This window comes from Pteropus alecto, unplaced genomic scaffold (assembly GCF_000325575.1).
Source record: "Pteropus alecto unplaced genomic scaffold, ASM32557v1 scaffold39, whole genome shotgun sequence".
NCBI classification, from domain to species: domain Eukaryota; kingdom Metazoa; phylum Chordata; class Mammalia; order Chiroptera; family Pteropodidae; genus Pteropus; species Pteropus alecto.
In genome coordinates, this window is record NW_006443568.1 from 13,956,458 (window position 1) to 13,970,629 (window position 14,172).

A 14,172-nucleotide genomic window follows, 5' to 3' on the forward strand; every position below is an offset into this window, starting at 1 on the left:
GGCGCGGACCGACGGCGTGGCGGAGCGGCCGGGGCTGCCTGGCCGGCGCCCTAGGGGCAGAGCAGAGAGCCCCGTGCCTCCGCTCATACGAAAGCGCCCTCCGCCGGATTTCTCTGGCTCCGACTTCTCTCCGCCTAACTTTTCCGGAGACGGGGCTGTCAGGCCGTGCCAGGCCTCGGGGTGGCAAAGATGGAGGTGTTCCTTTAGGTGGGAAACAGGCACTGCAGTCTTGCCCCGAGGGTGTGGTGCTCCAGTCTACCGAGTTCCGACACCAGGAGACTACGCTCCAGTGCAGGGCGCCCAGCCTGACCACTCCCAGGCATGCGACCCGGGTCGGGCGGTGCTCTTAGTACCCTGGTGTCATTCGCCCTCTGCCCAGCCACCCTTCACCCCGGGAACTTGGCTGAAGCATCCAGAGAAGGGTCACGGAGCTCCAGGAAGGACTATTCGGAAGGAGAGCGCCAGGAAACGGACTCATTTCTCTGGCTCCTGGGAAGAGCAGCGCGCCAGGCCAGCGCCCAGCCTCACCTAGGTTGAGAGGCACCCAACTAATCCGTCTGCTCTTGGGCAACTGGGTGGCTTGCACTCAGGCCCTCTCTGTTCTGTATGCCCAGTGGAGTGACAAGATAGCTTTGCTCCTGGAGAGTAGTTGCCCAGGATACAATGCCGGGACTTGGAGATGTGCCCTCTTATCCTAGTTGTCCATGTCCAGCCTGACTGAAAACTCCCAGACTGTTGAAGCCTTGCTCACCTGTCAGGAGGTTGCTGAGCATCCTGATTGGCTTCTCCTGGCCCGCTGGTAACTCCGTGATGTACTCCGGCCTGTCTATGCCCTCCAAGCCCAGCATGCATCTCCATGCCTTCTAGCATTTGTTTATGCTGTTCCCTCTGCCTGGAGGTCCCTTCACCTTTCATTTCCTGGCAAAGGCTTTCTTCAAGCACAGATTGGAAAAGCCTTCCCAGACCTTCAGGTGGCATTAACTTCCTCTTCTGGGGTGACCCAGGAGCAGGAGATACATACCTCTGTTAATGTTGCTTCTCCTCTAAATTGGTTGAGTAGACCTATTTCTTCCACTAGACCATGTGCTCCTTAGGGTGGGGATCACAGGGGTCACGGGATTTCAGCGTCGCTAGTACTTAAGGTGGCGCCAGACAAGGTATACAATGTATCTGACTGACGAAGTATCCCCTATAGGTAAGTGCTTCCATGAGCATAACTATGATCATCATAACAATAGCGTACGTATACTGACCACCTCACTATATGCCTGGTCCCGTTCTTGGCACTTTCCGCCCACACACTAAATCTACAAGATAAACAGTATTGTTATCCCCGTTTTATAAGTAGGGGGAAGGGGGGAAGACCTAGAGAGAGGTTAAGTAATTGGTCTAAAGTCATACAGTAAGAGGTGATGCCAGCTACTGTCTGTTGGATGATCACATTCCAGAAAGCCCAGCATCATACATAACGGGCTCAGGGAATATTTACCATTTTGCTTACGACCACCATTTTCAATGTGGATCCTGGGTAGGGCGGGGAGGGGATGTCTACATTCTGTAAAAACCCACTCCAGCATGACAGGAAACTAATTGTATAGCCTAATGAGCTTTCAGATCTCACAGAGCCAGGAGTAGAAGCCCTTGACAGTTCAGCCATCGCGCTCCCAAATGCAAGGAGGTTCTAGAGCAATCCCAACTGCCTAATCAAGGATATAGGCTTGGGGTTGAGTCACACCTATCTGGCAAAGACTGGTAATTACAGGAGGGCCACAGTGTGGGCAGGGGTCTAGAAGGTGCCTTGTTAATAGTATCAACAGCTGCCATTACAGGCCAGGCATTGTGCTAAGCACTATCAAATCTTTGCCACAGTCCTCTCATTATTCCCATTTTACAGGTGAGAGAAGTCGAGGCATCAGAAAGTGTGGTTCGCTGCCCAAGATCACGTGGCTAGTGACTGACAAAGTCTAGACTTGAACCCAGTCAACTCCAAAGCCTGCCCGCCACACCCTCCTGGCTGCCTCAGAGCCCCTCCCCGTGCAGGATGCTACACCGCTGGGACCCGGTGTGGTGGAGCCCCAGCAGGAAAGGCAAAACCTGTCACGTTACAGTGGAATCTCCGAGCTCATGGAGATGCACCTGGTTGGCAGCGGTACGCCAGTTGCCCCGACAGGCCTGGCTGGCACAGGGCACGGGCCTGGAGCCAGAGCCTGCTGGCCCTGGGCCAGCCTCTTGGGGCCGAGGTAATGTGGGGCCCAGAGCTGGGGTGGAGGGCTGAGAGCCTCCCTCCCCAGCTCATTAGCAAACATCTGGGCTCAGGAAAATGACCGACCTGGAATGTGACTGGGCTGTGGGGAGCTGCTCCCTCCCAGAGGCAAGGGAATGCGAGCTCCCTCCCGCAGGGCACGGGCTCAGGCCAGCTGTTTCCTCTAATCCCATCAGCCCGGCCTCGACAGGGGTCCAAACCTCTGCTCTCTCCTGGAGAAAGAGTGAAAACAAGCAAAACGCCTTCCTTCCCGGTCTGCCCCACTGAATCAGAGGGTTGGTACTGGGGCCCAGAACCACAGCCCCTCCCTCTTCTGCAAGGTGAAGACCAAGGGTGTCCACACTTCCAATTTGGGAGCTGGGAGGAGCCGTTAGGGCTCATCGCGGAAAGTTCTGAAGTCTTCCTGCTTGGGTTTGAATCCTTGTTCCATAACCCACTGACTCTGGGACTCTGTGCAAGTTATTTCATGTCTGGGCCTCGGTTTCCTCTTCTGTAAAACACAGCTGGAATAGTGTATATATATTTTACAGGGTTGTTACCAGGAGTCACTCGTTTACTTAACAAATATTTATCATGCCTATTATGTGCCAGATGGGCACAAAGGTGTCAGAGACACAACAATGGACTAGACCCATAAGGTCCCAGCCCTCGAGAAGCTTAAGTTCTGCGAAAGGCAGGCAGAGAGTGTACAAGCAAACAGACAAATGGGTTTCTCGTAATCAAAGTGTTTGTTATGAGCTAAGTGAGCCAGTGGTTGAGGTGCTGGGAGAAGCCTCCAAAGACATCTCAAAGAGGTGACGGTTAAGGTAAGATGATGAGAGAGCGAGCCAGAATCCAAGGAGATAAATGGATGCAAAGTGCTTGGCACAGTTCCTGGAAAATAAGACATGTTCCAGAAAATGAAAGCTATTTTAGGGAGGTTTGTGTATAGCAGAGGGAAGGAGGTTGAGTCAGAGTCCCGGGATCAAGCTCGGGCTCTAGCACAAAGCTTTCTCACCTTACTCAAACAGTATACTTCCTGAGCCTCGGTTCCTTCATCTGTGAAATAGGAATTTTAATAGCACCCAACTGCAGGCTTACTTCAAGAATTCACTGAGATGTGTACAGAGCCTGGCTGCTAGGCTCTCAGGAAGTGGTAGCTACTATTGTTGCATTATCCTTTCCCATGGTGGAAAAGGATTTGCCTAAATTCACTCAGCGAGTAGGCAGTAGAATCAGATATTCTGTCTTACCCCATGGAGAGGGTAGAGGGCACAGAGTAGGAAGTAGAGGTAGGAGCTAGCTGGTGGAGAGAGCCTTGAATACCAGGCTAAATAAAGTAGGCAGTAGAATCAGAAATTCTGTCTTACCCCATGGAGGGTAGAGGGCACACAGTAGGAGGTAGAGATAGGAGCGAGCTGGTGGAGAGAGCCTTGAATACCAGGCTAAATAATTTGGACCTATAATCTGTACATTATTGGGAAGCCACTGAAAATTTCTGAACAGGAAACAACGCACATAAAACAGTGTTAAGAACGATAACAGTGTTTAAGGCTGAAGGCTGGCAGGCCATTGGTAGACTTGTAGAGATTCTGGTAATATGGAAACAGTCCTCCAAGGTTCCCCTTCCTCCACTGAACTGGGACTTTACAGGTCACAGGTCCAGGCCCAAAAAAAAAAGTTTTATGGCTGCTTTCCGGGGCCCAGGGGAGGAGTCAAGAGGCCTTAATAGATGTAGCTACTGATTGACATGTTCTGTGCCTTGCCTTCTGGGGCTCTATCTCCTGGTCTTCAAGAAGTGTGTCTCCGTGGATAAAGGAAAGACCTATAATTACATTTTTATTCCTTGACAGGAGAATTTTTCCTGGTGAAACAAGTAGAACTTGGTTTTGATCCATGAAGTCCACCATAGAGAGAAGAGGAAGTCTGCGACAGTGTAGGTCTTTATTTCTGTGATACAAAAGAGTCTGTCACATGGTACCACAATTGATATACTTCCAGTTTAGATGGAGAATTGTTCTTTTGATCATAATTCGTTGCACAAGTGATTATATCATAATCTTATTTTGATATAATCTACTTCCCTCTTCTCCTCAATAAGTGTCTGACCTCACAGCTGTACTGTGAGGCAGGAAGGGATCACTACAGCCGCCTCGCAATGAGGCCCAGAGAGATCAAGTGACTTTTGCATGATTACACAGTGATCCAGGGAAGCAGTGCAGATAGTAACAGTGGATGCTGTGTAGTAAGAATGTGCGGAAGCCTTTCTTTGGATTGAAAGTCACCGACCCATAGAAATGATCAGTCTGGGCCACCCATTTAAACAGGAAGTTCCTTTAGGAGTTTTAAAAATATAGAAAACATTAAACCACCTCGCTGGAAAATAGTAAGGATAAAACTAGGCCATAAATATTATAATAAAAATGTACTCTGGGTCTTGATCAGAGATAGAGGCAGCAGAAAAGACAGAAGGCGAGGACGGAAACTGGAAGACCCATGTAGCCAAAGACTGAGCGAGACCGGAGAGCGCACACGCACACTGACCACCTGGCAAAGCCCACAGAACACTTCCATTCATCGACACACACAGCGGCCAAGATCTCATTTATAAATATTCTCTTTAGAAGTTAAATTCCTAAAGCCAGGTTTCTCATTGTTAGATGAGGAACTTATGGGTGGGCGGGGGGAAGGCCAGACTAACTCTCGGTTTTGGATCTAAGATGTCGGTACAAACTCGAGGTCACACACACATACACAGACACACACCCATTTCCTAGCTCTTTCTGCTGAGAGGCCTAGAAGCAATGAGCACACTTCCAGATCTTGGTTTCTAACTATCTACCACTCTCCACTGAAAGAACTAGCTCCTTGGAGAAATGGCTGATTCCAGGGCTGGGGTAAAGCAGATGTCCAGGGCTTAAAGAATGGAGTGGATATGTCAAAATGATATGGACGCCAGCTAGAAAGGGCACCTATTAAAAAAATCTGGACAATCTGAGTAATAAATATCGACAGTAATGGCTTATAATCGATTTAACAAAATGAAAATCCATGAGTCCATAACGATATCGATAAATGAACAAATAAATGAGAGAGAAGGGCAAGTTCTTCCTCACAGAATGTCAAGTAATAAGGAATGATGAATTTAGAAAATCATCAATGGACACTAAAGCTCATAATGCTTTGATAATAGGACATTTACAGTCTCGAAAGTGTCTCCCCACAATTTTCCTTATTCGTTACAAAGAGAAAAATTATAAATTTACAGTGGAGAAACCAGGCAAGCACCACTCTAACCAAGTGACTAAGGTTCTCATCACTTACATTGAGACAAGTGGACATCATGATACACTGAAAAGGGCACATCAACATCTCTGCCAAAACTGCAGAACCTGAATCCAATCATGAGGAAACCTCACATAAACTCAAACTGAGAAACATGCTACAAAATTACTGGCTTGTACTCTTCAAAAATGTCAAGATCAAGGAAGAAGTCTGATGAACTGTTCTGGATTACAGAAAGAGACTCAACAAGTAAATACAATGCATGATCCTGGACTGGAGGAAATAGCCAGACCATATAGTATTTCGACAATTTACAAAATTTGAATATGTACTGTGGATACCATTGTATCAATTTCCTGATTCTGATCATTGCACTGTGGTTATATAATGTTCTTATTCTTAGAAAATGTACATTAAAGTATTTAGGAGTAAATGGGCATGACTCCAATTTACTCTCAAATGGCTCAAAAATACTATACACATACACAGGAAGATAAATTAAAAATATATGAACAATTGGTAAACATGGATAAAGGTTACAAAAGAGTTCCTTGTATTATTTTCACAACTTTTGTGTAAAATTTTATCAAAAACAAGTTACAAAAAAATTTAACCCCTTAAAAGTAAAGTATAAAAGTGTAAATATTACCACTATACATTATAAAAAGAGTTTTCATTTTCTACCTAATGGTGGGTGCATTTTACTGTTTGTAAACCATGTTTAAAAAAAACCTAATGGAAAAGTGTGTATGGTTTTTAAGATGCATAGGTTAATAAAATGATGCTTTACTACATTTACAAAGATTTGGCAAAATTCATCAGTAACAATGACCTGAGGCTCTGGTTGACAACTATGTTTCTGATTAATAAACACAGGAATTATTTTTATTTTTTAACAAATACGGCTGACTTAAAATTGGATCAACTTGTTCTTATCAATTTAAACTCAAACAAAACTGACTGATCAATTTTAACTAGTCCAATCAGGTTTGTGTCAAATCAGATTTAAACTGGGTCAAACCATTCTGAATGATCCTTCCCAGTTTAAACAGCTTTCTACCACCACAGGGAGTAGTTAAGTGTCTGGGTTCAAGAATCAGTAAAAATCCCACCTGTATCACCTCTTAGCTGTTTGTCCTTGGGCAACTTAATTTATCCTTTCAAAATCTGTCTCGTCTATAAAATGAGAATAACAGTACGTCTCTCATAGAATTATTGTAAAAATCAGGCATCACAATGTATGTAAAGCCTTAGAACAGTAACTGGCTTAGAGTATGTGCCCAGTAAATACTATTACTATATAATATTCATCATTTGAAGTGATCAAATTAAGTTCTGCTTGGCTCCAACTGGCTAGACCAGGAATAGAGAGATGACTGATAATGAGTTCCTTTTTCTAGTCCCAGTTTCTTCTCTATTAAAGACTAACCCCTGGCCACTCCTGAATTCCTCCTAGAATTCTTGACATCACCATCCCCCACTTACATCTTCTGGCTCTGAACCCCCTATGTGAGGACCACATAATTGAGCCAATTATCCTGAATGCAAATGTTCAGTCATTGTCCTGTTTCCTACCATGCCAGAAGTTCCTTGAGGAGTTTCTTGTGTCTTCCTCTCCTCTTCCCCTTCTGACTCCGAATGCTATGCTCTTCCCACAGTATAGCCCTGCCTCTCCCTGGGCCCCCGTCTGTCCTCTGTCCTCTTCCTTGGAGGCACTTTACCACTGTAACTGTTATCACTGACTCTCACACTTGCTTCATACAGAGGCTGCTCAGTGAACATGGGAACTTCTGCCCTGCTCCTGCCCAGGTCTGTTTACCCCGAAATCATCCTTTGGTGTCAGAGGGGAAGTGGTGCTTGCACACACTTAAAGAAAAAAGTGGTGATAGCTTCCAGATGAGTTTGTTATTCTAAATTTAACATTCCTTTTGGTACTTAGAATTTCCACTTTCTCCTTTCCACCCCTTTGCATTTATGTAATTAGAAAGCATGCATCAGGAAACCAGTTGTATCTCAGTATCATTAAGAAGGAAGGCTGTTCCAGCCCCATGGCGTCCATCCTTGTGGAAATACTTTGCAGAGTTTATTTGGACAGGTTCAAAAATAGTCCTTCAACAATACAATCAGATTGCACCACAACAAGTAAAATGTAATTATAGCTTGGTTACATAAAAAAAAAAAATGTAAACAGTGAGGTTTGAAAAAACTCAAGGCAAAATACATAGACTTTCTCTTTCATGTCCAATATCCGCATTTCCTAAAGCAGGATTTCAAGACTGCATCCTTAGATCTTTTGAAATGGATGAGAGAAGATGCCACTAAAGGAGACAGCTCAATAGAGTGTGTTCTGAGGCCATTTCTCAGAACAAAGGCAGACTTCTACATAAGGCAAATGCAGCCTGATAAAGGCTCCCCCGGCGGGTACTCAGATTGCCAAAGTCATTCACCTAAATGAGTTCAAAATACATATTGTTCTGGGCCAAATTATACAGTGTCAGGCTCAGACTGTACATATTTATGTATGTTGGCAGACCAGGCCACTTTTAGGGCGCCACAGTTTTATCCTAGTATCCTGTGCCCAGTTGGGTTCCCATCACTCTCTTCCCAAACTCATGAATTTCCTTCTATTTGGCTCCAGAAGGGCAGACAAGAAGCAAAATCAAAGTTTCACTATCCCACAAGGGAACAGGGCCCTAGAGGACTTGAATTTCTACTGAAACTTAGAGTGCAACAGAATGTGCGCCTTTGCCAACAAGCTACAACTTTCTGAAGGTTGGTTTGAGATGGGGGCAGGGAGTGGGGATGAGACCTAGCATTGTGCTTTGAGCCAGTCTCCGCTATGAGCCACAAGGCGGGACTATAAAGTACTCTGGAATTAAAACAAACAGCCAATGCTTCCTTTGGCTGGCCTTTGCCCAGAACTGCTCCCTCACAGAGCTGACCAGTTTCTCAAAACACATAAGTGGTATTTCAAAGATGCTGGGCAAAGGGATCCATCCAAATAAATGCCTAAAACCTAATAACTAATGAGATGGAGAAACCTGATTCTAGTGTCCATTTCCACTCCATATTCTTATGACATATCTAGAGAACTAGTGGGCATGTTGTGTTTTTGTCTTTTTTCTTTTTCTTTCTTTTTTTTTTTTTTTTTGCAGGGACCTGTTATTCTTTTCTCTGCCTGGAAAAATTGGAGGGGAATATTAACTTTTAAAGCAAATATGGAGAAGATGAGTGTAAGGGATGAAACAGGTTGCAAGGCTTTTACTTTCATTACATGGGTTGTCCTGATCATAGAATGAAGAGGGCAAAGTGAAAAACAGAGTGGCTGTAGCAAGCCATAGCCATGACTTATATAATCCTGGGCTCAGGCCCATCTTTGGGCTTTAACTGACCCAAAGAAACAAAAAAGCCCAGAGAGCAGAGGATCCTGGACAGGTTGTAGGGCAGGGAGCCACTGTTGCCTCTTGTGGTCCAGAGCTTAGCACACCTTTCAGGAAAGAGGAGTGAAGTGAAGGATGAGGGAGAGAAAAATGAGCGGGCATTTCTACCTTCAATCTACTCATTACAATACTTGCAAGAACGGTCTCGTCGCTGTTCCAGAACTGGGGTCAGACACTAGCTCTACCCTGGTGCCAGCCTCATCCCTCCATACCTCTCCCCATCCCTCCCACCTCTCCCTGTCCCTCCACACCTCTCCTCATCCCTCCCACCTCTCCATCCCTCCACACCTCTCCTCATCCCTCTCACCTGTCCCTTGCCCCTGCACGCTCTGGCTATACTGACCTACCTGTAGTTTCCCAACTATAACAGGCACTGCCAGGATTCTAAGCCTCCACATAAGCTACTTTCCTTCTCTCTCTCATCTGTCTGGAATGTCCGAGTCGACTTCAAGTCCAGTCCACGTTATTCCCTCCTCCGCCAAGCCAACCTAAGCAATCGCTTCAACACTCCTTTTGTGTCTAGCCTCCCTAGTTCAAGTGGAACCAAAGGAATAAACTCAAAGAGGGCATTAGCAGTGCCCTTTTGTCCTCAAACTTCACTGCTATACAAAGATAAAATCAACCCCAAATGTGGGCCTCCAGCCAGATGAGTATGCCACACACTCTGCCTAGCCCTCAGGACAAAGCTCCCAGCGCTGAAGCTTGGACTGTGTCAAGCTCCATGAAGCTGTGGGTAACTGGAGTGAATATCAATGGAGTGAGCTGTTGACAGTCAGGTGGCATACCCTGCCAACAGGGCCAGCTAGCTGACCTCGGCGCAGTTGGCACAGCTGAAACGTGCCCTGCCAGGCCCACTGGTGAGAACAACATACAGGTAGTAAAGAGCTGCTAGAGCAAGGCAAGGCTCCTCAGGACATCCTTCACCTTCATCAGACAGCACAGGGGCAACCTCCAACCTCCGATTTATGAGGTGGAAGCAGTTCTAAAATTTACACATTAGGGGGTGAGTGGGGAGGGGTGCACAACGGCTGTGGTTTCAAGAAGGTTCTCAGAGAGATTGGGACCAGGCGGTTACAGCTGCTGGCAGTTCAAATATCATCTTCCTCATGCTCACAGACCAAAGGCAAAGAAATGCAGGCAATGCACTGGGCTGCCTATTTTTGTTTAATTTATTTCTTTTAAGACCACCTCCTTGCAATTTCCAGAGAGAAAATACAAAACAAGAAACAGACTTGGTTTCAAATACATAAATAGTGTGCTGGAGTTTAAAGCACTGCTGATAACATTGGTACAGAAGAACATCAGCTTACTCCAGGGCACTTCAGTATTCCTGAGGAATAAACATGATTTCTCCTTTCCTCCCACTGGGATGTTCTCAGGTGTAAGTCATTGCTCCTGTTCCTGGTAAAGAAAGGACACTCAGGTTAGAACTGTGCACAGTATCTGACAGCCCTCTCTAACTTGTTGCTGCAGGTCAGACCCCAGGGACCAATGGGCTCAAAACTTTACCACCCTGTTTGCTTTCAAACCATCTCACAAGAGGACTGTGTATACCCCACCCAGGTGCTTAAGACTGACTCCCCAGTCTCTGAGGGAGGAGAGTGGGAAAGGGGCAGAACAGGGCTAAGCCATCGGTACCTGGAAAACGATATTCCTAAAACCCATAGAAGGGATGGATCACAGGTGAGTGGAAAGAGCATGGGTCTAGAATCAGCCTACTAATGGTAGGGTCTTGGGCAAGTTTCTTAACCCCAGTTAAGATTCATATTTCCCATCTTCTGAAAAGATAATAAAACCCCTCACAAATTTACTGGGGGTGGGGAGGTCTAAAGAAAGAATATAAAGCACCTAGGATGATCTACAGGGCATAGCAGGGCACACAACAAGCAATTGCCATAATATAACTATACTGAAAAAGCCCCATATTGAGATTTCGCTTCCTTCTTTAGAGAATGGAGGATGACAACATCAAGGCACAGACTCAAGTTCAGATAAAGTTACAAGGCCATTTTGGAGCAGTACACACAAGGCTATAAAAAAAATGTTAACAATATTTTCCACAGTAACTCCCAGCCATTAAGTATATAATATGCATATAATCACCCCTGAGCCATTATCCATGGCAACTCAGTTTGGAACAATGAAAACATTTAAACAATTAAAAGACCTGAAGCTCCTCTCCCTGTTCCTTCTGATCTCCCCCATATTCGGCTGCGATGGCCAAGAAAGTGAAGAGCTGGGGAACAGTGGGAACTGCCTGCCGTCAGCGTCGGTGCCCTGCAGCTGCGCGTCTCCTTGCACTGTCCCTCTGATTATGTCACCCTGGCTGTGGCGCAGAGACGGTTCATTAACGTGGAGGGTGGCGAAAGGCCTGCCAGGCTTCCTAACTGGCCAACTCTCCCTGCTCTCAATTCTCTCTCCACACATGTACAGGACGGGCAGTGGGCAGCTGACATTCTGAACAGGTTCTAAGATAGAGGCTATGAGCTGTGGTGGGATACTGTCATTTGAGATTTGGTGAAAGCTTCTGACCAGAATTGGGACACTCATTTGTACCACATTTTCTGCTCTACTTGTTATTATGATGGAACAATGGACAAGCCAATCACCCTTTTTTGGTTGGCCTCAGCTATAATAACCAACATTTGTATTCGTATAGCACCTCGCAGCTTAAAAACAGTTTCACATTTAATTCTCGTAACAACTGTGTACGTAGAAATAATTAACCTCATTTTATAGATAGAAAACAGAATCTCAGACGTAAAAAAACTCAGATAACATAGGAAGCGACTGAGGGACCAGGACTCACATCCATGTCTCCTGGCTGCTGTGCTCTGTCCACCAGCTTCCAGCCCCTGCTCAGATCATAGCAATTCCAGCTCAAGGGTAACCTAGATAGTACGATTCTACGTGTCCAGGGCATGTGAAGTTCTTCAGTGAAGTTAGTATTGCTATAAAGGTTATACCTCAGTAAGCCTGAGGCCATTACATCTAACAGGATGTATCATTTACTTCATTCATCCATTTTATATTTGAATGCTTACTTTGCTCCAGGCCCTGGGGATATAAAAATAAACACATCCCTCTGTCCTTGAGTCCCCAGCTTCCCATGATCCCTTCACTTAAACCCCATGGTTCAAGTGAAATGGAAAACGCTGCTATACACAAAAACTTTGGGAAATTTTTCGTCTGGTCTGCATCAGTTAAAAACCATCTACAGACAAGGACTCCAGCAGAATTATGTGAGGCTTCCGGTCAAGAACCTGACCTCGTCAATAAAAAGCAGAATGATGGCCGAGTCCCAGAAGTCTTTAGGTTTAGCTTCGGTGTGTGAGATGCTTACAGGGTGCTCTGAGATCTTGAACAAAAGTGCTACTTACAGACATTTAACATGAGTCTACTTTACCACAATATAACCTTTCGGGCGGGTCTGTCAATTCCAGTCCGTTAACAGGTGAGTCTGTATCTGAATGCACATACGCATCTCAAGGTACAGGGGAAGGGAGAGACGTTAGGCACCAAAGCCGAGTCAACATCACTAAAGGCCAAAGAACAATTAGGATCTCAGTGGTGCCACACGACACACAGTTTATTAATTGCATATACTATAAAGAATTCTTCGAGGACTTAGGAGAAAACTGTTTTTCTTTGGAAAGAAAGAGAAATACCAATTCTGTACATACTTTGACATATTTTCCATGTAGAAGATATGGAGCCTGGAAATCATGCTGACAGTTGGAGTAGGCCATTCCCAAACCCATGCCAGAACCAAAGGCTAACGGCCACATTTTTCCTAGTGAGCAGAAAAAGGAAAATCTCAATAGGGAACCATTAAGAGAAGATAGAGCTTTTTCTCTGGCTTAAACTACATTTGCTTAGGATTCAATAAATATTCAACATACATCACACAGATGACTATACTATGCCACATTTTGCCAATATTTCATCAATGGTCAAAAAAAGGGAGCAGAAGTCTATGAGTAAACTCATTAGTTTAGGAAGTATCTATTAAGTACCTATGCTGCCAAGTTTAACATATTAATAATGGTACATCTGAATGTTATATAATGGTACAATGTGAAAACAGTAGACGTTTAACTTCCAATCATTTGCTCGTTTTAACTATTTTCTTAACATTAGCACAAATAATACCACCTTTCAGTAAGGTACTTGAATTTTTAAAATATGAAAGAATTTAACTAATATTTACATATTTTGATTACAGTGTCATGAGGTTTATTCATGACAATACCGTAAATGGTTATTTCACATCGGCACTATGTGTCAGTTGTGATTCTCTTGCTATGCATTCCCCACCAGTTCTTCAGGCAAAGAGGTCAATATCCAAACTTCAGAAGTCCTTCCACAGAATGAAAGGGACATCGCCAGCCCTTTGCTTAGGAGAGTTTTTGGCCAAAAAGCATGTGTGTTTCTGGTCCACTTATTTTTATTACCAGCAGAACTCTCATTTTCAAGTCCCTTTAGAAAAAATTATAATTAATTAGAAATAGATGAGCATGCAGATTGGGCCAAATGACTCACTGGCATAAACCACAGTCTTTTAAAGTGATATCATATTTAAGATATCAGGCACCCTGACTCAATGCCCAGGGGGAATTCTGGAGATGTCCAACCCATTCTGACCTCTTCTGAGTCCAGGTTCTTTGTCTAGCTCATTTACAGTGGCCTACCTAAACCCACAAATGAATGGATTGGCAGCCATGTAGATGTAACTTCCAGAAGTGTCCCTGCTATGTGTATATACACACTAGGACATTATATTGAAAAGGTAGTAGAGTCACACTTACTTTTAAAGAAGGTAAGTGAGAAAACGAGTCCTAATCCAAAACCAGTACCTACAGAGAGGGAAGAAAAACAAGTTCAATCTCATAATAGTAACAACATAAATAAAATGAACATTTCATAAATGTGAACATCTATAAAATAGATGCTCCCCACCCCCAACTTGGCACAGAGTTGATTTTCTCATTTCTAACCTTCCTTCCTTCTTATTGTCAGAGGCTTCACAGATGCCTTGGTCCCTTGCCCACAATAGAGGATAAAAACTTTATTCCCCATCTGTCTAGACGAGTCTTGGGGTTGGGAACAAGCCAAGAGAGGTCCTGAGGAAACACTCTCTGCTCCGCAGTGAACGGCCAGCCTCCGGCATCTCGGGCTCTCCTACCCGTCTTCAGCAGGGGCGTC

General features: G+C 44.8%; 1 protein-coding gene across 1 annotated transcript in view; it reads right to left on the minus strand.

Annotated features, from left to right (window-relative positions):
- Positions 1-10,099: 10,099 nt before the first annotated feature.
- Positions 10,100-14,172, minus strand: part of MINOS1 (mitochondrial inner membrane organizing system 1) — a 28,828-nt gene continuing 24,755 nt past the window's right edge. The window contains exons 2-4 of the mRNA XM_006924499.3: positions 13,776-13,823; positions 12,651-12,760; positions 10,100-10,368 (exon numbers count right to left, since the gene is read on the minus strand). Of these exons, the coding sequence (XP_006924561.1) occupies positions 10,354-10,368; positions 12,651-12,760; positions 13,776-13,823 (173 nt within the window). The 3' untranslated portion in view covers positions 10,100-10,353. The remainder of the gene's footprint in view (positions 10,369-12,650; positions 12,761-13,775; positions 13,824-14,172) is intronic.